The 27,606-nt window shown below is 43.5% G+C and overlaps 1 protein-coding gene across 1 annotated transcript in view; it reads right to left on the bottom strand.

The window, feature by feature from the left end:
- LOC139406302 (WASH complex subunit 1-like) overlaps nt 1–11,909 on the bottom strand; it is a 28,509-nt gene extending 16,600 nt beyond the window's left edge. The window contains exons 1-2 of the mRNA XM_071148776.1: nt 11,827–11,909; nt 1,287–1,427 (exon numbers count right to left, since the gene is read on the bottom strand). Of these exons, the coding sequence (XP_071004877.1) occupies nt 1,287–1,427; nt 11,827–11,909 (224 nt within the window). The remainder of the gene's footprint in view (nt 1–1,286; nt 1,428–11,826) is intronic.
- Between the last annotated feature and the right edge of the window lie 15,697 nt (nt 11,910–27,606).

Below are 27,606 nucleotides of genomic sequence, written 5' to 3'. Positions count from 1 at the left end.
ACTGTATTATAATAGCCCATTACAGGTTATTAGCAGGACAATGTACGCTTACCAACACCTCTCTGTAATTTGATACTTTGTGCAAGGCAATTGATCAGCATTAAAAACTTTGTGGATTATTATTATTACTATTAATTAATTTAGAATTTTATAAAAGCCCCTCAGATATTCTCACAGATCAGATTTGTCGTAATGAAAAATGCCCCTTAGATATTAATTTAGAATCCTCTAAATGTAATTATTGGCGGAGAGTCACGTCATTGAAAAAAATATTTGTCAATATACTGTAGGCCTACCGTAGGCGACATGACTCTCACTAGTGTTGAGTAATGTGCTGTTAAAAGTGGTGTAGAGCTTATTTATTTAAAAAGTATATTGAAGTTAGAATGCTATGCTCTTACTACTGTAGCCTACTCCCGACCGTCATGTTGGACAGCGCCATATTTTCCGTTCAATCCTAACGGAAACCCTGAGGGTTTTGTTTTACTTGGAAATAGAAATACCATAATATTAATCAAATTAATTAAGCTAAATTTCTTAAAATCAATCCCATATATGACGTTCTTACAAAAAAGCTTTAAAATTCTCTAATACAGCCACTATTGAAGGCTATCAAATGCTTCTCAAAGATGCCCTCTGGTGGTCAAACTAGCACTAACTAGCATTAATGGTAACACTGGCTGACAATTAAATAACATGCCATTGAACTCTGTGGCAGCCCGCAAGATGTGCTGCAGTATGACGCAACTTTTAAAGGAGGAACCACTGTTAATTTCTATGTATAAGATGGGTCATATCATTATAAGTACCAGAGAGGCCCACTATGGAAATTTGATGTGCTTGAAGAGTATATTGTTTCAAGCAATATGTCTAAAAATAAGCTAAATCAAAAAGGGTTGAGATATTCCTATTAATATTTTTTATGTTGAATAACTCAATGTAAGAAAACATATTTCAGAATCTACACATAGTTCATATTTGAAAGCGCATTGTATAATGACACCCATATATTGTCTTTATCGTGTACAGTTCACAGCCTAAAACGGCCACTTTCATCATGATTTTCTCAAAAATGATTTGTGATACAAATGTAAAAATCATGTTGAACATCCTTCCTGCCAATGAAGTCTCTGTGTAAGAATTCCCTGAACAATCTGAGATACCAAAATATTTTCCACTCCCGCTGGCATGGAATAAATCAGGAGGATCTTTGCTACCAAACAACACATATAGCACATGCTCTTATTGGACGACTTATACTCCTCGATCTCAGTGTGTGTGTGTACCTGGTAAAGATGTCAGTAGAGATGGTCTCTAGGTAGAGCAGGGCATCTGCTATCTGGTGAACAGCCTCCTCCCTCCTCAGGTCTGACTGGATCAGAGGCACAGAGTACACCTGACCCTCGAGACACTGCTTCACACTCATCCTACAAACACACACACACACACAAAACAATGAGTGAGTGATGAATGAATGAGAGAGAGAGAAAATCCTCTGCATTATCATTGACAGCAGACTCCTACATTTCCTCAAATGTCAAATTGGCTTCTTACCAAATTACTGTATGACAGACCACGTATTCACCCTGCACACCCTTATTGACAAACAAACAAAACAAAAGCCTTTTCATGCTTTGTTGATTTCAAAACAGCTTGACTCAATTTAGCTTGAGGGTCTGCATTATAAATTGATGGAAAGCGGTGTTGGGGGGGAAAACATCCAACATTATCAAATCCATGAACACAACAAATGTGAGGTTAAAATTGGCAAAAAACACAAACATTTCTTTCCTCAGCTTGAGCCCCACCCTCTTCAACATATATAGTGAACAAAAATATAAAACGCAACAGACAACAATTTCAAAGACTTTACTGAGTTACAGTTCTTATAAGGAAATCAGTCAATTTAAATAAATAAATTAGGTCCTAAATCTATAGATTTCAAATGGCTGGGAATACAGCTATACATATGTTGGTCACAGATACCTTAAAAAAGTTTGAGGCGTGGATCAGAAAACCAGTCAGTAGGGCCTCCCGGGTGGCGCAGTGGTCTAGGGCACTGCATTGCAGTGCTAGCTGCAACTCCCGTACGGGCTCGGGAGAGATAACACGAAATTGGGGAGGACGCATGCTTTTGACCTTCGTCTCTCCCGAGCCCGTACAGGAGTTGTAGCGATGAGACAAGATAATAACTACCAACAATTGGATACCATGAAATTGTGGAGAAAAGGGGGTAAAATTCAACAACAAAAAGTCAGTATCTGCAGCACAAAACATCTCCTTTGCATAGAGTTGATCAGGCTGTTGATTGTGGTCTGTAGAATGTTGTCCCACTCCTATTCAATTGCTGTGCGAAGATGCTGGAACAGGTGGCTTAAATTAACATTAAATTCTATGACAACAGCTTAAATTAACATTAAATTCTCTGGCAACAGCTCTGGTGGACATTCCTGCATGCAACTTGCATGCTCCCTCAAAACTTGAGGTGGCATTGTGTGGTTTAAAAAAACTGCAGATTTTAGAGTGGCCTTTTATTGTGTAATGACCATGCTGTTTAAATCAGCTTCTTGATATGCCACACATCAGGTGGATGGATTATCTTCCCAAAGGAGAAATTCTCCCTAACAGGGATGTAAACAAATTTGTGGACAACATTTTAGAGAAATAAGCTTTTTGTGCATATGGAACATTTCTGGGATCTTTTATTTCAGCTCATGAAACGTGGGAACAACACTTTACATTGCGTTTATATTTTTGTTCAGCGTATATCAACGAATTGGCGAGGGCACTAGAACAGTCTGCAGCACCTGGCCTCACCCTACTAGACTCCGTAGTCAAATGTTTACTATTTGCAGATGATCTGGTGCTTCTGTCCCCAAACTAGAAGGGCCTATCGCAGCACCTAGATCTTCTGAATAGATTCTCTCAGACTTGGGCTCTGACAGTCAATAACGGTGTTCCAAAAAAGGTCCAGTTGCCAGGACCAGCACCACATTTAACTTCCACAAAGATGTGAACAATCTGAGAGACAAGGCAAGAAGGGCCTTCAACACCATCAAAAGAAAGATCAAATTTGACACACCTGTGTGGCTCAGTTGGTAGAGCCTGGCACTTGTAACGCCAGAGTTGTGGGTTCGAATCCCAGTAACCAGTAACAAAAATATATGCATTCACTACTGTAAATCAATCTAAATAAGAGTGTCTGCTAAATGACAAAAATGTAAAACATACCAATTAGGATCTGAGTGGAATCAGTTATTATAACACATTGCCCAATATGGTTGTGAGGTCTGGGGTCCACTAACCAACCAAGAATTAATAAAAATGGGACAAACACCAAATTGAGACTGCATGCAGAATTCTGCAAAAACATCCTCTGTGTAAAACACCAAATAATGAATGCGGAGCAGAATTATTATGATTCCCACTAATTATCAAAATCCAGAAAAAGTCTGTACATTATGCATCTACTCTACCGTGCCCAGAAAGCTGCTCCCTTCACTCTCGGTTCCGAACGTACTAGACGACCAGGTCTTATAGCCTTTAGCAGTAACCGATTCCTACTCTGTTCCTCTGGTGATGTAGAGGTTAATCCAGTCCCTGCAGTGCCTAGCTCAACTCCCACTCCCCAGGCGCTCTCATTTGTTGACTTCTGTAACCGTAAAAGCCATGGTTTCATGCATGTTAACATTAGAAGCCTCCTCCCTAAGTTGTTTTATTCACTGGCTTAGCACACTCTGCCTACCCGGATGTCCTAGTCGTGTCTGAATCCTGGTTTAGGAAGACCACCAAAAACCCTGAAATTTCCATTAACATTTTCCGAGAAGATAGAACTGCCAAAGGGGGCGGAGTTGCAATCTACTGCAGAGATAGCCTGCAGAGTTCTGTCTTACTATCCAGGTCTGTGCCGAAACAATTTGAGCTTCTACTTCTAAAAATCCACCTTTCCAGAAACAAGTTTCTCAACGTTGCCGCTTGCTATAGACCAGCTATGCCCCCAGCTATGCCCTGGACACCATATGTGAATTGATTGCCCCCCATCTATCTTCAGAGCTTGTGCTGTTAGGTGACCTAAACTGGGACATGCTTAACACCCCAGCCATCCTACAATCTAAGCTTGATGCCCTCAATCGCACACAAATTATCAATGAACCTACCAGGTACAACCCCAAATCTGTAAACACGGGCACCCTCCTGCTGAGGTCTGTTCAACGCTGGTCCGACCAATCTGATTCCACGCTCCAAGACTGCTTCCATCACGTGGACTGGGATATGTTTCGTATTGCGTCAGACAACAACATTGACGAATACGCTGATTCGGTGAGCGAGTTCATTAGAACGTGCGTTGAAGATGTCGTTCCCATAGCAACAATTAAAACATTCCCAAACCAGAAACCGTGGATTGATGGCAGCATTCGCGTGAAACTTAAAGCGCGAACCACTGTTTTTAATCAGGGCAAGGTGACCGGAAACATGACCGAATACAAACAGTGTAGCTATTCCCTCCGCAAGGCAATCAAACAAGCTAAGCGTCAGTATAGAGACAAAGTAGAATCGCAATTCAACGGCTCAGACACAAGAGGTATGTGGCAGGGTCTACAGTCAATCACGGATTACAAAAAGAAAACCAGCACAGTCACGGACCAGGATGCCTTGCTCCCAGGCAGACTAAATAACTTTTTTGCCCACTTTGAGGACAATACAGTGCCACTGACACGGCCCGCAACCAAAACATGCGGACTCTCCTTCACTGCAGCCGAGGTGAGTAAAACATTTAAACGTGTTAACCCTCGCAAGGCTGCAGGCCCAGACGGCATCCCCAGCCGCGCCCTCAGAGCATGCGCAGACCAGCTGGCTGGTGTGTTTACGGACATATTCAATCAATCCCTATCCCAGTCTGCTGTTCCCACATGCATCAAGAGGGCCACCATTGTTCCTGTTCCCAAGAAAGCTAAGGTAACTGAGCTAAACGACTACCGCCCCGTAGCACTCACTTAGACACCCTAGACCCACTCCAATTTGCTTACCGCCCAAATAGGTCCACAGACGATGCAATCTCAACCACACTGCACACTGCCCTAACCCATCTGGACAAGAGGAATACCTATGTGAGAATGCTGTTCATCAACTACAGCTAGGCATTTAACACCATAGTGCCCTCCAAGCTCGTCATCAAGCTCGAGACCCTGGGTCTCGACCCCGCCCTGTGCAACTGGGTACTGGACTTCCTGACGGGCCGCCCCCAGGTGGTGAGGGTAGGTAACAACATCTCCACCCCGCTGATCCTCAACACTGGGGCCCCACAAGGGTGCGTTCTGAGCCCTCTCCTGTACTCCCTGTTCACCCACGACTGCGTGGCCACGCACGCCTCCAACTCAATCATCAAGTTTGCGAACGACACAACAGTGGTAGGCTTGATTACCAACAACGACGAGACGGCCTACAGGGAGGAGGTGAGGGCCCTCGGAGTGTGGTGTCAGGAAAATAACCTCACACTCAACGTCAACAAAACTAAGGAGATGATTGTGGACTTCAGGAAACAGCAGAGGGAACACCCCCCTATCCACATCGATGGAACAGTAGTGGAGAGGGTAGTAAGTTTTAAGTTCCTTGGCGTACACATCACAGACAAACTGAATTGGTCCACCCACACAGACAGCATCGTGAAGAAGGCGCAGCAGCGCCTCTTCAACCTCAGGAGGCTGAAGAAATTTGGCTTGTCACCAAAAGCACTCACAAACTTCTACAGATGCACAATCGAGAGCATCCTGTCGGGCTGTATCACCGCCTGGTACGGCAACTGCTCCGCCCACAACCGTAAGGCTCTCCAGAGGGTAGTGAGGTCTGCACAATGCATCACCGGGGGCAAACTACCTGCCCTCCAGGACACCTACACCACCCGATGTCACAGGAAGGCCATAAAGATCATCAAGGACAACAACCACCCGAGCCACTGCCTGTTCACCCCGCTATCATGCAGAAGGCGAGGTCAGTACAGGTGCATCAAAGCTGGGACCGAGAGACTGAAAAACAGCTTCTATCTCAAGGCCATCAGACTGTTAAACAGCCACCACTAACATTGAGTGGCTGCTGCCAACACACTGACTCAACTCCAGCCACTTTAATAATGGGAATTGATGGGAATTGATGTAAAATATATCACTAGCCACTTTAAACAATGCTACTTAATATAATGTTTACATACCCTACATTATTTATCTCATATGTATAAGTATATACTGTACTCTATATCATCTACTGCATTTTTATGTAATACATGTATCACTAGCCACTAAACTATGCCACTTTGTTTACATACTCATCTCATATGTATATACTGTACTCGATACCATCTACTGCATCTTGCCTATGCTGCTCTGTACCATCACTCATTCATATATCTTTATGTACATATTCTTTATCCCTTTACACTTGTGTGTATAAGGTAGTAGTTTTGGAATTGTTAGCTAGATTACTCGTTGGTTATTACTGCATTGTCGGAACTAGAAGCACAAGCATTTCGCTACACTCGCATAAACATCTGCTAACCATGTGTATGTGACAAATTAAATTTGATATCACCCTAACCAACCTGCCCTCCAAATACACCTCTGCTGTCTTCAACCAGGCTCTCAGCGAACACTGCCTCATTGCCTGTGTCCGTAATGGGTCTGCAGTCAAATTACCACCCCTCATCACTGTCAAACGCTCCTTAAATCACTTCAGCGAGCAGGCCTTTCTAATCAACCTGGCCCAGGTGTCCTGGAAGGATATTGACCTAATTCCGCCAGTAGAAGATACCTGGTCATTCTTTAAAGGTGCTTTCCTCACCATCTGAAATAAGCATGCCACATTCAAAAAATGTTGAACCAGGAACAGACTGCCCTTTACCAGCACAAAAACATCCTGTGGCGTACTGCATTAGCATTGAATAGCCCCTGCGATATGCAACTTTTCAGGGAAGTTAGGAACCAATATACACAGGCAGTTAGGAAAGCTAAGGCTAGCTTTTTCAAACAGAAATTTGCATCCTGTAGCACAAACTCAAAAAAGCACTGGGACACTGTAAAGTCCATGGAGAATAAGAGCACCTCCTCCCAGTTGCCCAAGACCTTTCTAAGGTCTTCGAAAGCCAAGTTAACAAACAGATCACCAACCATTTCAAATCCCACCGTACGTTCTCTGCTGTGCAATCTGGTTTCAGAGCTGGTCATGGGTGCACCTCAGCCACGCTCAAGGTTTTAAACGATATCATAACCGCCATTGATAAGAGACATTTCTGTGCAGCTGTATTCATCGACCTGGCCAAGGCTTTCAACTCTGTCAATCACCACATTCTTATCGGCAGACTCAACAGCCTTGGTTTCTCAAATGACAGCCTCACCCGATTCACTAACTACACCAACTACTCCAGCATCACTACTCTGGACGGTTCTGACTTAGAATATGCGGACAACTACAAATACCTAGTAGAGGTCGACCGATTATGATTTTTCAACGCCGATACCGATTTTTGGAGGACCAAAAAGGCCGATACCGATTAATTGGACGATTTGTTTTAACATTTATTTGTAATAATGACAATTACAACAATTCTGAATGAACACTTATTTTAACTTAATATAATACATCAATAAAATAAATTTAGCCTCAAGTAAATAATGAAACATGTTCAATTTGGTTTAAATAATGCAAAAACAAAGTGTTGGAGAAGAAAGTAAAAGTGCAATATGTGCTATGTAAGAAAGCTAACGTTTCAGTTCCTTGCTCAGAACATGAGAACATATGAAAGCTGGTGGTTCCTTTTAACATGAGTCTTCAATATTCCCAGGTAAGAAGTTTTAGGTTGTAGTTATTATAGGAATTATAGGACTATTTCCCTCTATACCATGGCAAAACGCACGAAAGTGCTGTTTGAATGAATGTTTACACGCCTGCTTCTGCCTACCACCGCTCAGTCAGATACTTAGATGCTTGTATGCTCAGTCAGATTATATGCAACGCAGGACACGCTAGATAATATCTAGTAATATCATCAACCATGTGTAGTTAACTAGTGATTATGATTGATTGTTTTTTATAAGATAAGTTTAATGCTAGCTAGCAACATACCTTGGCTTACTGCATTCGCGTAACAGACAGTCTCCTTGTGGAGTGCAAGGAGAGAGAGGCAGGTTGTTATTGCTTTGGACTAGTTAACTGTAAAGTTGTAAGATTGGATCCCCCGAGTTGACAAGGTGAAAATCTGTCATTCTGCCCGAACAAAGCAGTTAACCCACCGTTCCTAGGCCGTCATTGAAAATAAGAATGTGTTCTTAACTGTCTTGCCTAGTTAAATAAAGATATAAAATAATAATAATAATAATAATAAAATACATTTTTAAAAATCTGCAAATCGGCGCCCAAAAATACTGATTTCTTGAAATCGGCCCCAATTAATCGGCCATTCCGATTAATCGGCCAACCTCTAATACCTAGGTGTCTGGTTAGACTGTAAACTCTCCTTCCAGATTCACATTAAGCATCTCCAATCCAAAGTCAAATCTAGAATCAGCTTCCTATTTCGTAACAAAGCATCCTTCACTCATGCTGCCAAACATACCCTCGTAAAACTGACTATCCTACCGATCCTCGACTTCGGCGATGTCATTTTCAAAATAGCCTCCAACACTCTACTCAACAAATTGGATGCAGTCTATCACAGTGCCATCCGTTTTGTCACCAAAGCTCCATATACTACCCACCACTGCGACCTGTATGCTCTCGTTGGCTGGCCTTCGCATCATATTCGTTGCCAAACCCACTGGCTCCAGGTCATCTATAAGTCTTTGCTAGGTAAAGCCCCGCCTTATCTCAGCTCACTGGTCACCATAGCAGCACCCACCCGTAGTACGCGCTCCAGCAGGTATTTCTCACTGGTCACCCCCAAAGCCAATTCCTCGTTCGGCCGCCTTTCCTTCCAGTTCTCTGCTGCCAATGACTGGAACGAACTGCATGAATCACTGAAGCTGGAGACTCATATTTCCCTCACTAGTTTTAAGCACCAGCTGTCAGAGCAGCTTACAGACCACTGCACCTGTACATAGCTCAACTGTAAATAGCCCATCCAACTACCTCATTCCCATACTGTTATTTATTTTGCTCCTTTACACCCCAGTATCTCTACTTGCACACTCATCTTCTGCACATCGATTACTCACTTAATTGCTATATTTGTAATTATTTCTCCACCATGGCCTATTTATTGCCTTACCTCCCTTATCCTACCTCATTTGCACACATTGTATATAGACTTTTTCTATTGAATTATTGACTGTATGTTTGTTTACTCCATGTGTAACTCTGTGTTGTTGTTTGTGTCGCACTGCTTTGCTTTATCTTGGCCAGGTCGCAGTTGTAAATGAGAACTTGTTCTCAACTAACCTACCTTGTTAAATACAGGTTAAAAAAGAGAGAGTATATAGCCATAATATAACATTTCAAATGTGTCTATTCTTTTGAAACTTGTGAGTGTAATGTTTACTGTTCATTTATGATTGGTTATTTCACTTTTGTTTATTATCCATTTCACTTGCTTTGGCAACGTAAATATATGACTCCCATACCAATAAAGCTCTTTGAATTAAATTGTGAGAGACAGATGGCGCAGGGACAAAGGGATATTGCTAATGGAACTCTCGCTCTCTCTGACAGCAGAATGCAGAAACAAACCGCTTTACCCGTTCTGTCTTTTCACCATCTGTCAGCAAAGATGGGTAGCTAACGTCATAGCTGCTTCTGAGCTTTCTTCTTTGTGGAGTTTAACGACGGTTGGCATCCAATACGTTGCATTACCGCCTCCAGATGAACTATAGTATTAATCCATTACTCTTTGTGATACAAAATGGGAAAAGGGGAAATGGGAGAACATTTTACAAAAAAATACTAATATAATGTTTTATTACCATACCAACTCACCCTACATTCATTAATACCCACCACCTTATTCCACTACCTGAACCCTATCTGATCCTATCCCAGGCCAACGACAAAGGACGGGACACTACCACTCAACACACCCTCTAACTCTTCTGAAGTCAAATCTTGTACCCCCAAGTACTTCTCTGCAGCTGCCACCACAACATCTATTTTCTGTTGATAATCATTGCTATGAACGCTAAGAAGCCAACCTCGCTGAAACATATATCACTCATTGGCCTATCCCTCTATTCTGGACCAGATGTACTATTCACAAGGATCCTATCAGAATTCCTCACCCTTGATCCACTCTCCTCTACCTTCTTCACTGCCTCAAAATAGGACATCTTCTGCACTAGTCTGACCCTGGCCACCTCAACCTGCCTCTTTCACACAGTTGATCCCCTGCAACATGGGCACCCCTACACAACTTTCCCCGCCGAAACTACACATTCTTCTGTCCCATGTCCTCCTGCACACTTCCCACATCTTGGAATCTCCCTCCTACACACTTCCGCAACATGCCCATTAACGCAACACCTGTAACTCTGCAGTGTATTCGGCATAAAAGCTTTAACAGTATAACTCATATATCCTAACATTACTGGTCAGGTAAAGACTCCGAATCAAATCTCAAAAGAACAGACTGTCACCTCTGTTTCATCAAGCTAACCATCGCACAAACACCAGGAATCTTCAACTTAAAATTGTTCCACCTTTACACACAGCCGCGGGAAATAGTTTGGGGGTGGGGGTGCTGCGATTATTTTGCTGACGGGGAGGAGGGGGGGATGCAGAAAAGATGTATAGCCTGCGCTGAAGACATCTATATCAGTCCGCTAATACAGGACAAAGGGACCGGTTCCAACCTCGTAAAAAATCTCACTCCCACTGGACCAAATGTATCTTTACCATAACCATGTCCATCAATGCAGGGCTCGGGCTTCGAGCTCCTCACAACACCTTCTACCCCTTCCATTTCACCTCCAAAACTCAAACTGGCGTCCGACTCACTCTGAACTTGACACCAATCATCCTCGACATACAGAGGGTTATTGTTATTGATACCTTCAACAGATTCAAACCTATCCTCTGCATCCCTCAGTCTTTTCAAAATCCTCTCTCTTTGCCTCCAATCCTCCTTCCTTAATCAATTACCCGACTCCTGAAAATATATAACTTTTCCAAGCCGAAATATCATTTCAGCCTCCTCGAGAGTCATACTAAACCTGCGTTACAACTCAATCAGTTAGCAAGTCTGACATTTCCGAGGTTCCTAGTTCCGACCTGTCCATGAACGCGGCATCTGTGTCGGTCTCGGCTGACTGTCATGTGACGGGGTTTACCACTTCCCACCCTAAGATCCAGGAAGGCATGTTCTGTCATCTGTCCTTCACAGATAATCAATAACTGTGTACCATATATATATATATATATATATATATATATATATATATATATATATATATATATATATATATATATATATATATATATATACACAGATAACTAACTCGGGAGTGAAGCAACAGCCTTGACAGCTCATCTTTATGTTGATGTCTCATATTATATGACAACATTAGCATTCTTAGCAAGCTAGCTAGGTCACGTTAGCATTGTCCAGTTAACTAATTAGTAATGTGCAGCGAGACCATGTAAATCCTGTCTACATGAATTTCTCCACTACGAAAATACTTAACACCAGAGAGCTTCTCAAATCGCTACCCGGCTACAAGACGCTACCCGGCTACATCCCCAGGGCCGTGGACCCATATCTCGGCACTGACACTCACAAATTATTAAAATAATCACTAAGCTTTCTTATGATCGATAATATAATTAAGTTAATGTATGTTTCATTGGTCTTACCTGACCACTGACAGCATATAGTGTGTACACGGCCGCTGAGAGTTCTTTCTTCTTCTTCGATGAGGCTTAACGTCGGTTGGCATCCAATATGTTACATTACCGCCACCTACTAGACTGGAGTACAACTCACTTATACTTTGCTTGAAAAAAATAAATATATAAACAAATAACCTACCAGCTAATACTACACTCGCAAAAATTCAAAATAAAAATAACACCATCATACTCCACTATTTAAAAAATATTTAGCCCTGCCTCATGCCAACAACCTGAAAGGATGGAACACCACCACTAAACACACCCTGTAACTCTTCTGATGTCAAGTCTCACACACCCAAATATCACTCTGCATCTGCCACCACAACCTCAATACGTTCCATCCTTGCAGGCCAGTTGATAACCATTGCTATAAATACTAAAAATCCAATCTTACTAAAACATATATCACTTGTTGGTCTATCTGATAGTTGCTTATTTATTATTCTCCTCTAAAACACAACGACCCTCTGTGTCTCAGCATGAAACTACAGCCACAATAACGATAAGCCATAATAGTGGAATTTGCGGGTCATCTTCAAAATACATGTCACCCGTTGAAACTTATTCATTAGGATACAAAGAGGATTAATTCCGTATTTAGACTAGATCTTGTTAAACTAGGTTGGAATGTTCTGTAGGTTAGGCTTTACAGTCCAATATTCATATTCAATACCCACAATAGACTGAGTGGGGAGGTGATTCCCCCAGTCAAGTTCTGCAATAAGAGCTATGACGCTAATATTTGTGGGTGTCACTGAGTAGGCTGATACCACATGGATAAGGCTGTACACCGCTTATACACTGTGGACAAAACATTAAGAACACCTGCTCTTTCCATGACATAGACAATTCAGGTGAAAGCTATGAAATCTTATAAACTCAGCAAAAAAATAAACATCCTCTCACTGTCAACTGCGTGTATCTTCAGTAAACTTAACATGTGTACATATTTGTATGAACATAACAAAATTCAACAACTGAGACATAAACTGAACAAGTTCCACAGACATGTGACTAACAGAAACAGAATAATGTGTCCCTGAACAAAAGGGGGGGGGGGGGGGGGTCAAAATCAAAAGCAATAATCAGTATCTGGTGTGGCCAGCAGCTGCATTAAGTACTGCAGTGCATCTCGTCCTCATGGACTGCACCAGATTTACCCGTTCTTGCTGTGAGATGTTACCCCACTCTTCCACCAAGGCACCTGCAAGTTCCCAGACATTTCTGAGAGGAATGGCCCTAGCCCTCACCCTCCAATCCAACAGGTTCCAGATGTGCTCAATGGGATTGAGATCCGGGCTCTTTTCTGGCCATGGCAGAACACTGACATTCCTGTCTTGCAGGAAATCACGCACAGAACGAGCAGTATGGCTGGTTGCATTGTCATGCTGGAGGGTCATGTCAGGAAGGGTACATGAGGGAGGAGGATGTCTTCCCTGTAACACACAGCATTGAGATTGCCTGCAATGACAACAAGCTCAGTCCGATGATGCTGTGACACACCGCCCAGACCATGACTGACCCTCTACCTCCAAATTGATACCGCTCCAGAGTACAGGACTCAGTGTAACGCTCATTCCTTCGACAATAAATGCAAATCCGACCATCACCCCTGGTGAGACAAAACTGCGACTCGTCAGTGAAGGGCGCTTTTTGCCAGTCCTGTCTGGTCCAGCGATGGTGGGTTTGTGCCCATAGGCGACGTTGTTGCCGGTGATGTCTGGTGAGGAACTGCCTTACAACAGGCCTACAAGCCCTCAGTCCAGCCTCTCTTTAAATTAAAATTTTTCTTTTTTACTAGGCCAGTCAGTTAAGAACAAATTCTTATTTTCAATGACGGCCTAGGAACAGTGGGTTAACTGCCTGTTCAGGGGCAGAACAACAGATTTGTACCTTGTCAGCTCGGGGATTCGAACTTGCAACCTTTCGGTTAGCTAGTCCAACACTCTAACCACTAGGCTACCCTGCCGCCCCTATTGCGGACAGTCTGAGCACTGATGGAGGGATAGTGCATTCCTGGTGTAACTTGGGCAGTTGTTGTTGCCATCCTGTACCAGTCCCGCAGGTGTGATGTTTGGATGTACTGATCCTGTGCAGGTGTTGTTACACGTGGTCTGCCACTGTGAGGATGATCAGCTGTCCTTCCTGTCTCCCTGTAGCGCTGTCTTAGGTGTCTCACAGTACGTTCATGGCAATTTATTTCCCTGGCCACATCTGCAGTCCTCATGCCTCCTTGCAGCATGCCTAAGGCATGTTCACGCAGATGAGCAGGGACCCTGGACAGTTTTCTTTTGGTGTTTTTCAGAGTCAGTAGAAAGGCCTCTTTGGTGTCCTAAGTTTTCCTAACTGTGACCTTAATTGCCTACCTTCTGTAAGTTGTTAGTGTCTTAGCGACCTTCCCACAGGTGCATGTTCATTAATTGTTTATTGTTTATTGAACAAGCATGGGAAACAGTGTTTAAACCCTTTACAATAAAGATCTGTGAAGTTATTTGGATTTTTACTAATTATCTTTGAAAGACAGGGTCCTGAAAAGGGGACGTTTCTTTTTTAGCTGTTTAGATGTCACTTGTTACATCCACTTTAATCAGTGTAGATGAAGGGGATGAGACAGGTTAAAGAAGGATTTTTAAGCCTTGAGACAAAAGATATAAGGCCCATTGAATGGGGTATGATAGTTCTGACTTGTATTTAACTAGGCAAATCAGTTCAGAACAAATTATTTTTTACAGCTGGATGTGATTATAACTGGATTTGAACCAGAGACTGAAGTGACACCTCTTGCACTGAGATGCTGTGCTTTAGACCACCACGCCACTCAGGAGCCTAGGATCACCAGTTTGTGTCAAGAACTGTACCGCTGCTTGATTTTTAATGCTCAGCAGTTTCCTGTGGGTGCAACTCAATATTAGGAAGGTGTTTTTAACGTTTTGTACATTCAGTGTATGTATGCCCCCAATGCAATTATGCAGTCTAATAAATCCACACTGGGATTTGAAACTTAAAAAACAAACATTTTATTGCCTAATTAATGAATTATTTTATTTTATTTTATTTATAATTTTATTTTAATTTAATTGTATTTATTTTGAAGTTATATAACAACATTCCAAACTTGTTTAGCACTATCTAGACCAAATATGGCATTGTTCCACTATTTGTGTCCCTTTGGATCAGTTTCAATGGGGCACTTGTATTTTGAAGGCATACCGCAAATTCCACTATTGTGGATAATCCTTATTCTGGCTAGTTTCTCACAGGGGTCTGTCTACTTCCGCATAGTCATACCGCGTGATAGGTTCTGATACTTAAAGTGACAGAAAGCCATGGATTTTAACGTTAGAGTCATTCCACCTCAAAAAGCACAAGAAAGAGGATTTTGACACCCACCATCTCAGATTGTTATGAAATCGTTTCTGTATTTACAAACAGATGTATTCTGTATTTACCTCCAATGTATTCACATCCTACCATAGCTTTGTCTGTACATTATGCCTTAAATCTATTCTACCGTGCCCAGAAACCTGCTCCTTTTACTCTCTGTTCCGAACAAACTAGACGACCAGTTCTTATAGGCTTTAGCCGTACCCTTATCCTACACCTCCTCTGTTCCTCAGGTGATGTAGAGGTTAATCCAGGCCCTGCAGTGCCTAGCTCCACTCCTATTCCCCAGGTGCTCTCATTTGTTGGCTTCTGTAACCATAAAAGCCTTGGTTTCATGCATGTTAACATTAGAAGCCTCCTCCCTAAGTTTGTTTTATTCACTGCCTTAGCACACCCGGATGTCCTAGCCGTGTCTGAATCCTGGCTTAGGAAAACCACCAAAACCCCTGAAATTTCCATCCCTAACTATAACATTTTCAGAGAAGATAGAACTGCCAAAGGGGGCGGAGTTCTGCAGAGTTCTGTCTTACTATCAACGTCTGTACCCAAACAATTTGAGCTTCTACTTTTAAAAATCCACCTCTCCAGAAACAAGTCTCTCAACGTTGCCACTTGCTATAGACCACCCTCTGACCCCAGCTGTGCCCTGGACACCCTATGTGAATTGATTGCCCCCCATATATCTTCAGAGCTTGTGCTGCTAGGTGACCTTAACTGGGACATGCTTAACACCCCAGCCATCCAACAATCTAAGCTTGATGCCCTCAATTTCACACAAATTATCAATGAACCTACCAGGTACCCCTCATCACTGTCAAACACTCATTTGAACACTTCAGCGAGCAGGCCTTTCTAATCGACCTGGCCCGGGTATCCTGGAAGGATATTGACCTCATCCCGTCAGTAGAGGATGCCTGGTTATTCTTTAAAAGTGCCTTCCTCGCCATTTTAAATAAGCACGTCCCAATTCAAAAAATGTTGAACCAGGAACAGATATAGCCCCTGGTTCACTCCAGACTTGACTGCCCTTGACCAGCACAAAAACATCCTGTGGCGTACTGCATTAGCATCGAATAGCTCCCGCGATATGCAACTTTTCAGGGAAGTTAGGAACCAATATACACAGGCAGTTAGGAAAGCTATGGCTAGCTTTTTCAAACAGAAATTTGTGTCCTGTAGCATAAACTCCAAAATGTTCTGGGACACTGTAAAATCCATGGAGAATAAGAGCACCTCATCCCAGTTGCCCACTGCACTGAGGCTAGGAAACATTGTTACCACCGATAAATCCACTATAATTGAGAATTTCAATAAGCATTTCTCTATGGCTGGCCATGCTTTCCACCTGGCTACCCATACCCCTGTCAACTGCCCTGCACCCCCCACAGCAACTCACCCGAGCCTCCCCATTTCTCCTTCACCCAAATCCAGATAGCTGATGTTCTGAAAATGCTGCAAAATCTGGACCCCTACAAATCAGCCGGGCTAGACAATCTGGACCCTCTCTTTCTAAAATTATCTGCCGAAATTGTTGCAACCCCTATTACTAGCCTGTTCAACCTCTCTTTCGTATCATCTGAGATAAGCGATCTCTGCCATGATCATCCCCCTCTTCAAAGGGGGAGACACTCTAGACACAAACTGTTACAGACCTATATCTATCCTACTCTGCCTTTCTAAACAGATTACTGACTATTTCGAATCCCACCATATCTTATCCCCTATGCAATCTGGTTTCAGAGCTGTTCATAGGTGCACCTCAGCCACGCTCAAGGTCCTAAACGATATCATAACCGCCATCGATAAGAGACATTACTGTGCAGCTGTATTCATCGACCTGGCCAAGGCTTTCGACTCTGTCAATCACCACATTCTTATTAGCAGACTCAACAGCATTGGTTTCTCAAATGATTGCCTCACCTGGTTCACCAACTACTTCTCAGATAGAGTTCAGTGTGTCAAATCGGAGGGCATGTTGTCTGTACGTCTGGCAGTCTCTATGGCGGTGCCATAGGGTTCAATTCTCGGGACGACTCTCTTCTCTGTATACATCAATGATGTCGCTCTTGCTGCTGGTGATTCTCTGATCCACCTCAACGCAGATGACACAATTCTGTATACTTCTGGCCCCTCTTTGGACACATTCTTAACTAATCTTCAGACGAGCTTCAATGCCATACAACTCTCCTTCCGTGGCCTCCAACTGCTCTTAAATGCAAGTAAAACTAAATGCATGCTCTTCAACCGATCGCTGCCCACACCTGCCCGCCCGTCCAGCATCACTAATCTGGACGGTTCTGACTTTGAATATATCACCCCCAAAGCCAATTCCTCCTTTGGCTGCCTTTCCTTCCAGTTCTCTGCTGCCAATGACTGGAACAAACTGCAAAAATCACTGAAGCCGGAGACTCATATCTCCCTCACTAGTTTTAAGCACCAGCTGTCAGAGCAGCTCACAGATCACTGCACCTGTTCATAGCCCATCTGTAAATAGCCCATTCAACTACCTCATTCCCATAGAGTATTTATTTATTTATCTTGCTCCTTTGCACCCCAGTATCTCTACTTGCACACTCATCTTCTGCACATCTATCATTCCAGTGTTTAATTGGTATTTTGCAATTACTTCGCCACCATGGCCTATTTAGTGGCTTACCTCCCTTATCTTACCTCATTTGCACACACTGTATATCAACTTATTCTACTGTATTATTGACTGTTTGTTTGTTCCATATGTAACTCTGTGTCGTTGTATGTGTCGAACTGCTTTGCTTTATCTTGGCCAGGTCGCAGTTGTAAACGAGAACTTGCTCTCAACTAGCCTACCTGGTTAAATAAAGGTGAAATTGTTATTTTTTATTTTTTTAAAGACAAGATTAGCATACAGTAAATATTATTTTGTTGAAATATAATGTGATCTCTGAGAAATTAAGATAATTGACTACCCCCAAAATGGCTATTTTAATTTATAGGATTCATATAATTTTCAATAAATATAGTACCTAAAATCCAATTTGTACCATAATTATTTTTAACAATGAGTAAGACATGAGGAATCCAAAAAAATGACCAAAAGCCACCCATGGACCCCCACATCCCACGCCAATCCCACCCGAACAACCAGTATACAGTATCAGTTCTCTATGTCCGACAAGTATGGGGATGCTGCTTGGGATATGTGAAGTGGAAGAGTTGAACCTATGAGCAGAGAATGAACCAGACCAGGAATCAGCGATTTAGGAAAAACAGGATACTGCTACTTCATCCTTTGTAATGTATTCCCTTTAAATCTGGCGATTTTTCCCCCTCCTGTTGAAGGTAAATTCAGTTAATCAAATCAAACCACATATAACCACTTACAAAGCAAAATATGTTAATGAGCCAGCGATTATTTTCACTCCCACAAAATGTGTCCACAGTGCCCCATAATTTACAGAATTCTGCAGTTAATATACAGCAAAACAGCACATAACTGTTAAATTGTATAGTAATTGGTATTAGTGATTACGTAATTATACATTATAGCATACCAATTCATATTTTGTGTTTTAGAGTACATTCGGAAAGTACTCAGATCCCTTCCCATTTTCCACATTTTGAGACTTTACAGCCTTATTCTAAAATGGATTAAGGTCATTTCCCCCCCTCATCAATCTACACACAATCTTCATAATGACAAATCAAAAAGAGGTTTTTAGAAACTTTTGCAAATTTATAAAAAATTCAAGTTCAGGCCTTTTGTTATGAGACTCGAAAATGAGCTCAAGTGCATCCTGTTTCTGTTGATCATCCTTGAGATGTTTCTACAACTTGATTTGAGTCCACCTGTGGTAAATTCAATTTTATTGGACATGATTCGGAAAGGCGCACATCTGTCTATATAAGGTCTCACAGTTGAAAGTGCATGTCAGAGCAAAAACCAAACCATGAGGTCGAAGGAATTGTGCTTTGAGCTTCCATACAGGATTGTGTTGAGGCACAGATCTGGGGAAGGGTACCAAAAAATTATGCAGAATTGGCCTCCATCATTCTTAAATGGAAGAAGTTTGGACCCACCATGACTCTTCCTAGAGCTGACTGCCCTGCCAAACGGAGCAATTGGGGGAGAACGGCCTTGGTCAGGGGAGGGTGACCAAGAACCCGATGGTCACTCTGACAGATTTCCAGAGTTCCTCTGTGAAGATGGGAGAACCTTCCAGAAGGACAATCATCTCTGCAGCACTCCACTAATCAGGCTTTTATGGTAGAGCGGCCAGACAAAGGCCACTCCTCAGTAAATGGAACATGACAACCCGCTTAGAATTAGCCAAAAGGACTCTCAGACAATGAGAAACAAGATTATCTGGTCTGATAAAACCAAGACTGAACTCTTCGGCCTGAATGCCAAGTGTCACATCTGGAGGAAGCCTGGCACCATCCCTATGGTGGAGCATGGTGCTGGCAGCATCATGCTGTGGGGATGTTTTTCAGTGGCAGGGACTGGGAGACTAGTCAGGAACGAGGGAAAGATGAATGGAGCAAAGTACAGAGAGGTCCTTGATGAAAACCAACTTCAGAGCGCTGAGGACCTCAGACTGGTGCAAAGGTTCACCTTCCAACAGGACAACGACCCTAAGCACACAGCCAAGACAACGCAGGAGTGGCTTTGGGACAAGTCTCTGAATGTCCTTGAGTGGCCCAGCCAGAGCCCGAACTTGAACCCGATCGAAAATCTCTGAAGAGAACTGAAAATAATTGTGCAGTGACGCTCCCCATCCAACCTGAAAGAGCTTCAGAAGATTTTTATAAATTTGCAAATATGGCTAAATGCTCAACCATTAAAGGTTAGAGACTTGCTGACACTCTTATCTGTCCATTATATACATGTAATTATTAGGGAACTACTACCACATGTCACTTAAATTGGTCCAGCACTCTCATTAACAGGTGCAGCAAGTATAGCCTCTTACAAGGCACGCCTCTAAATTTGTTCATAAGCCACAACAATACCATGCACCCACAAAAGGTTTTTTATGCTCCAAAATTACAGTATGGTATTGTATTCTGTGGGGGTGGTAATTACAGTCAATAACTTGCAGCACAGTAGCCAGTAAATTACTGTTGATTTCCAGGAAAAGGTTTTTAGATTCCAAAAATAGAATGTGGTACTGTATTCTGTGGGATGGTAATGATTTACAATAAATTACTGGGAGCCAGTAAATTACTGTAGATTTACAGAACAAATATAAACAAAATATGGTATGTACTGTATTCTGTGGGGTACAGCATTCTCACTCATGGGTGTAACAAATATATTTAACAAATAAACAGTATATTGTCACTAGAGGTCGACCGATGATTTTTCAACACCGATACAGATACCGATAATTGGAGGATCAAAAAAAGCCGATACCGATTAATCTGCCAATTTTTTAAATTTATTTGTAAGAATGTCAGTTACAACAATACTGAATGAACACTTATATTAACTTAATATAATACATCAATAAAATCTATTTAGCCTCAAATAAATAATGAAACCTGTTCAATTTGGTTTAAATAATGCAAAAACAAAGTGTTGGAGAAGAAAGTACAAGTGCAATATGTGCCATGTAAGAAAGCTAACGTTTAAGTTCCTTGCTCAGAACATGAGAACATATGAAAGCTGGTGGTTCCTTTTAACATGATTCGTCAATATTCCCAGGTAAGAAGATTTAGGTTGTAGTTATTATAGGAATTATAGAACTATTTCTCTCTATACGATTTGTATTTCATATACCTTTGACTATTGGATGTTCTTATAGGCACTTTAGTATTGCCAGTGTAACAGTATAGCTTCCATCCCTCTCCTCGCCGCTACCTGGGTTCGAACCAGGAACACATTGACAACAGCCATCCTCGATGTCATGGCTGATTTCCTCCTCTTCCTCTGAAGAGGTGTATCAAGGATTGGACCAATACGCAGCGTGGTAGGTGTCCATGTTTTTAATAGGGAAAAAACTGAACACACTTTACAAAATAACAAACGTGGCAAAACCGAAATCAAATCAAATTTATTTATATAGCCCTTCGTACATCAGCTGATATCTCAAAGTGCTGTACAGAAACCCAGCCTAAAACCACAAACAGCAAGCAATGCAGGTGTAGAAGCACGGTGGCTAGGAAAAACTCCCTAGAAAGGCCAAAAACCTAGGAAGAAACCTAGAGAGGAACCAAGCTATGTGGGTGGCCAGTCCTCTTCTGGCTGTGCCGGGTGGAGATTATAACAGAACACGGCCAAGATGTTCAAATGTTCATAAATGACCAGCATGGTCGAATAATAATAAGGCAGAACAGTTGAAACTGGAGCAGCAGCACGGTCAGGTGGACTGGGGACAGCAAGGAGTCATCATGTCAGGTAGTCCTGGGGCATGGTCCTAGGGCTCAGGTCCTCCGAGAGAGAGAAAGAAAGAGAGAGTTAGAGAGAGCATATGTGGGGTGGCCAGTCCTCTTCTGGCTGTGCCGGGTGGAGATTATAACAGAACATGGCCAAGATGTTCAAATGTTCATAAATGACCAGCATGGTCGAATAATAATAAGGCAGAACAATTGAAACTGGAGCAGTCCTATCTGGTGCAGAGAACACAAAGACAGGAAACAATAACCCACAAAATACCCAAAGAACATGGCTGCCTAAATATGGTTCCCAATCAGAGACAACGATAAACACCTGCCTCTGATTGAGAACCAATCTAGGCAACCATAGACTTACATAAACACCTAGAATGAACACAACCCCATAAATCTACAAAAACCCCTAGACAGTACAAACACCCTAGATGAGACAAAAACCATACATCACCCATGTCACACCCTGGCCTAACCAAAATAATAAAGAAAACAAAGATAACTGAGGCCAGGGCATGACAGTATCCCCCCCAAAGGTGCGGACTCCCGGCCGCACACCTAAACCCCTAGGGGAGGGTCTGGGTGGGCGTCTGTCCACGGTGGCGGCTCTGGCGCGGGACGTGGACCCCACTCCACCATAGTCTTAGTCCGCTTTTGTGGCATCCTAGGAACGGCGACCCTCGCCGCCGACCTAGAATTGGCAACCCTACTAAATGGCCCCACTGGACTGAGGGGCAGCTCCGGACTGAGGGGCAGCTCAGGACTGAAGGGCAGCTCAGGACTGAAGGGCAGCTCCGGACTGAAGGGCAGCTCCGGACTGAAGGGCAGCTCGGGACTGGCTGACGACTCTGGCAGATCCTGGCTGACTGGCGGCTCTGGCAGATCCTGGCTGACTGGCGGCTCTGGCGGATCCTGGCTGACTGGCGGCTCTGGCGGATCCTGGCTGACTGGTGGCTCTGGCGGCTCTGGAGGATCCTGGCTGACCGGCGGATCTGGAGGATCCTGGCTGACCGGCGGCTCTGGAGGATCCTGTCTGACCAGCGGCTCTGGAGGATCCTGGCAGACCGGCGGCTCTGTCGGCTCCTTGCAGACTGGCGGCTCCTTGCAGACCGGCGGCTCCTTGCATACTGGCGGCTCTGGCGGCTCCTTGCAGACTGGCGGCTCTGGCGGCTCCTTGCAGACTGGCGGCTCTGTCGCCTCCTTGCAGACTGGCGGCTCCTTGCAGACTGGCGGCTCCTTGCAGACTGCCGGCTCTGGCGGCTCTAGCAGCTCTGGACAGGCGGGAGACTCTAGCAGCTCTGGACAGGCGGGAGACTCTAGCGGCTCTGGACAGGCGGGAGACTCTAGCGGCTCTGGACAGGCGGGAGACTCTAGCGGCGCTGGAGAGGAGGAAGGCTCTAGCAGCGCTGGACAGGTGAGGCGCACTGTAAGCCTGGTGCGTGGTGCGAACGCTGGTGGTACTGGGCCGAGGACACGCACTTCAGGGCGAGTGCGGGGAGGAGGAACAGGGAGTACTGGGCTCTGGACATGCACAGGAAGCCTGGTGCGGGGGGCTGCCACCGGAGGGCTGGTGCGTGTAGGTGGCACTGGATAAACCGGACCGTGCAGGCGCACTGGAGCTCTTGAGCACCGAGCCTGCCCAACCTTACCTGGTTGAATGCTCCCGGTCGCCCTGCCAGTGCGGCTAGGTGGAATAGTCCGCACTGGGCTGTGCAGGTGAACCGGGGACACCATGTGTAAGGCTGGTGCCATGTACGCCGGCCCAAGGAGACGCACTGGAGACCAGATGCGTAGAGCCGGCTTCATGGCACCTGGCTCGATGCCCACTCTAGCCCGGCCGCTACGAGGAGCTGGTATGTACCGCACCAAGCTATGCACCCGCACTGGGAACACCGTGCGCTCCACAGCATAGCACGGTGCCTGCCCGGTCTCTCTCGCTCTCTGGTAAGCACAGGAAGTTGGCGCAGGTCTCCTACCTGGCTTTGCCATACTTCCTGTGTTCCCCCTCCAAGAATCTTTTGGGGGCTGACTCTCGGGCTTCCATCCGCGCCGCCGTGCTGCCTCCTCATAACAGCGCCTCTCCGCCTTCGCTGCCTCCAGCTCTTCTTTGGGGTGGCGATATTCTCCTGGCTGTGCCCAGGGTCCTTTCCGTCTAGGATCTCCTCCCAAGTCCAGAAGTCCTGATTGCGGTGCTCCTCCTGCCGCTGCCTGTTACCACGCTGCTTGGTCCTGTACTGGTGGGGGATTCTGTCATGGCTGATTTCCTCCTCTTCCTCTGAAGAGGTGTAGCAAGGATCGGACCAATACGCAGCGTGGTAGGTGTCCATGTTTTTAATAAGGAAAAAACTGAACACACTTTACAAAATACAAAATAACAAACGTGGCAAAACCGAAACAGTCCTATATGGTGCAGAGAACACAAAGACAGGAAACAATCACCCACAAAATACCCAAAGAACATGGCTGCCTAAATATGGTTCCCAATCAGAGACAACAATAAACACCTGCCTCTGATTGAGAACCAATCTAGGCAACCATAGACTTACATAAACACCTAGAATGAACACAACCCCAAAAATCTACAAAAAGCCCTAGACAGTACAAACACCCTAGATGAGACAAAAACCATACATCACCCATGTCACACCCTGGCCTAACCAAAATAATAAAGAAAACAAAGATAACTAAGGCCAGGGCGTGACACTCGAAGCAGCGTTACCCATGCAGAGCAAGGGGAACAACTACTCCAAATCTCAGAGCGAGTGACGTTTGAAACGCTAATTAGCTAGCCATTTCACATCGGTTACACAAGCCTAATCTCGGGAGTTGATAGGCTTGAAGTCATAAACAGCTGGCAAAATGCACGAAAGTGCTGTTTGAATGAATGCTTACGAGCCTCCTGGTGCCTACCATCGCTCAGTCAGACTGCTCTATCAAATCATAGACTTAATTATAACATAATAACACACATAAATACAAGCCTTAGGTCATTAATATGGTCGAATCCGGAAACTATCATTTCGAAAACAAAACGTTTATTCTTTCAGTGAAATACGGGACCGTTCCGTATTTCATCTAATGGATGGCATCCATAAGTCTAAATATTGCTGTTACATTGCACAACCTTCAATGTTATGTCATAATTATGTAAAATTCTGGCAAATTAGTTCGCAATTAGCCAGTTGGCCCAAACTGTTGCATGTACCCTGACTCTGCGTGCAATGAACGCAAGAGAAGTGACACAATTTCACCTGGTTAATATTGCCTGCTAACCTTTCTTTTAGCTAAATATGTAGGTTTAAAAATATATACTTCTGTGTATTGATTTTAAGAAAGGCATTGATGTTTATGGTTAGGTACACGTTGGAGCAACGACAGTCCTTTTTCGCGAAAGCGCACCGCATCGATTATATTCAATGCAGGACACGCTAGATAAACTAGTAATATCATCAACCATGTGTAGTTAGTTATAACTAGTGATTATGATTGATTGTTTTTTATAAGATAAGTTTAATGCTAGCTAGGAACTTACTTGGCTTCTTACTGCATTTGCGTAACAGGCAGGCTCCTCGTGAGGCAGGTGGCTAGAGCGCTGGACTAGTTAACCATAAGGTTGCAAGGTGGAGTCCCTGAGCTGACAAGGTAAAAATCTGTTGTTCTGCCCCTGAACAAGACAGTTAACCCACCGTTCCGAAGCCGTCATTGAAAATAAGAATGTGTTCTTTACTGACTAGCCTCGTTAAATACAGTTGTAAAAATAAATAAATAAATAAAATAAAATAAAAACTGGCAATATCGGCATCCAAAAATACCGATTGCCGAATGTTATGAAAACTTGAAATCGGCCCTAATCGGCCATTGATCGGCCATAACACTGACAGAGGAGATTTACGATGTCTTTGGGTGATAAAACCTAAAGTGCATTCCAGAGAACATGGGTTAATGTTTCTGCTATATACCGTACCAGGGAGAGATGGTTCTAGTTTGGAGTCTTAACCTTGTGACACATTCTATGTATCTGTTGTTCGTCATGTAGGTTGAAAGGGGTGTATCTTGGCTATAAAAGACCTTTGTACTTTGTCTTGACACTCTCAACGGATCATTAGAAATGGTGAATTGTTGACAAGTCATTGCTATTGCAAAGCTCTTATTATAAAATATTTAGTTTAAGTATGACTCTGACTTGTGTGATAAGTTTATCTCTCCTCATTTGATAGTAAAGAAATGAACCACCACACTCTCCTTGTGTTTGTCTCAACCCCCCTCCTCGTATCATCCATCTTCCCCGTGTGCTTATACCTGTGTTTTCTGTCTGTCTGGGCCAGTTCATTTTATTCATTCAAACCTACCAGCATTTCCCTTGCTCCTGTCTTTGCTATAGTCCCTGTTTTCTAGTTTCCCAGTTTAGACCATTCCTGCCTGCCCTGACCCTGCCTGCCGTCCTGTACCTTTGCCTCTTCTCTGGATTACCGACCTCTGCCTGATCTGACCCTGAGCCCGCCTGCTGTTCCGGTGCTTTACATCCTCTCTGGATAATTGACCACTGCCTGCCTTGTTTAAAGAATAAACTTTAGTTTTTCAACACTGTCTGCACCTGGGTCATACCAGAAACATGATAGTATATAGTGGTTGAGTGTTTAGCCATGTCCTTTTGATTTGTTTTGTCCTGTAGTCACTGTCAGTTTAGTAGCCTTTGTTAAGGCCTCTACAAATGCAATTGATATAAAATACAAAATACTAATTGGTATGCTGTAATACATAATTACTTATTCACTGTTAGCAATTGCTGTATTTTTATTACAATACAATTTAGCAGAATGCCATTGAGTTCCTATAAAGCTTTGCTCTTTACAGTACTGTACTGTAATATAGAATTACAGTAGCTAACTGTTTAAGGTTTGCTGTAAATGTACAGCAATTTGTTAGTGTACTACATTGGTGCCAGAAATGGGATGTGTGTGGGTTGATAGTGACTGGGTCACAGATAATTATTGCAGGGCAGATTGGCAAGGGAATGGGCACGTGGGTAAGTGTGTGTTATATCACAGAGAAGTGTCCTTTCATCTTTCATCTTGTCTGCTGCTGCACCATGGAAACTATCAGGGATACAGGATTTTCTTTCGCTCTCGCAACTCCCCATCACACACATACCTGAAATATTATTATCATGAGCAAACGAATAGGAGACAGGCCAAACACACACATACATGACTGTAATCAAGCAGCCGCATGGCAACAGCGCAGTCAGTAGGGGGTAACCATGGCAACAGTCAGTTCTTGGCTACCATAGCAACAACATAGCACTGGATTACAAACACCAGCTTGATTTCATTCAACTTTGTCCAGGTGACCTATTTGAACCATTAGGCCTTCCAATTATGACCTAGAGACAGACACAACTACAAACAACCACATACAGATCTTTCTCTCTCTCGCTCTCTCTCAATTCAATTCAATTCAAAGGGCTTTATTGGCATGGGAGAAATATGTTTACATTGCCAAATCAAGTGAAATAGATAATAAACAAAAGTGAAATAAACAATCAAGAATGAATAGCAAACATTACACTTACAAGTTTCACAGGAATAGACACATTTGAAATGTCATATTAAGGCTATGTACAGTGTTATAATGATGTGCAAATAGTTACAGTACAAAAGGGAAAATAATTAAACATAAATATGGGTTTTCTCTCTGTGTGTATGTGTGTGTGTGTGTGTGTGTGTGTGGAGGGGGGGGGGGTGCGTGAGTGCTTGCGTGTGTGAAGGGCTATAGTGCACAGACAGAGCATGTGTTGCATAATTCTGAAATACAGTAAATAACTCATAGATACAGAGAGGCGTGTTAAACACGCTAGGCTGAGTGTGTGCGCGTGCGCATTCATGTGTGATGACGCCACACTCCCCCGCCCAACTCGCTTTGCGTCGCATCTGGATCTGAAAACTGTAATCAGCAGCAGCAATCAGCAGCACAGCCGTATCAGTGGCCGCA

The sequence above is a fragment of the Oncorhynchus clarkii genome, chromosome 1 (assembly GCF_045791955.1).
Source record: "Oncorhynchus clarkii lewisi isolate Uvic-CL-2024 chromosome 1, UVic_Ocla_1.0, whole genome shotgun sequence".
Classification (NCBI taxonomy): Eukaryota; Metazoa; Chordata; class Actinopteri; order Salmoniformes; family Salmonidae; genus Oncorhynchus; species Oncorhynchus clarkii.
The sequence above is the reverse complement of the archived record's forward strand: the minus strand, read 5'-3'. Positions and strand labels throughout refer to the sequence as shown.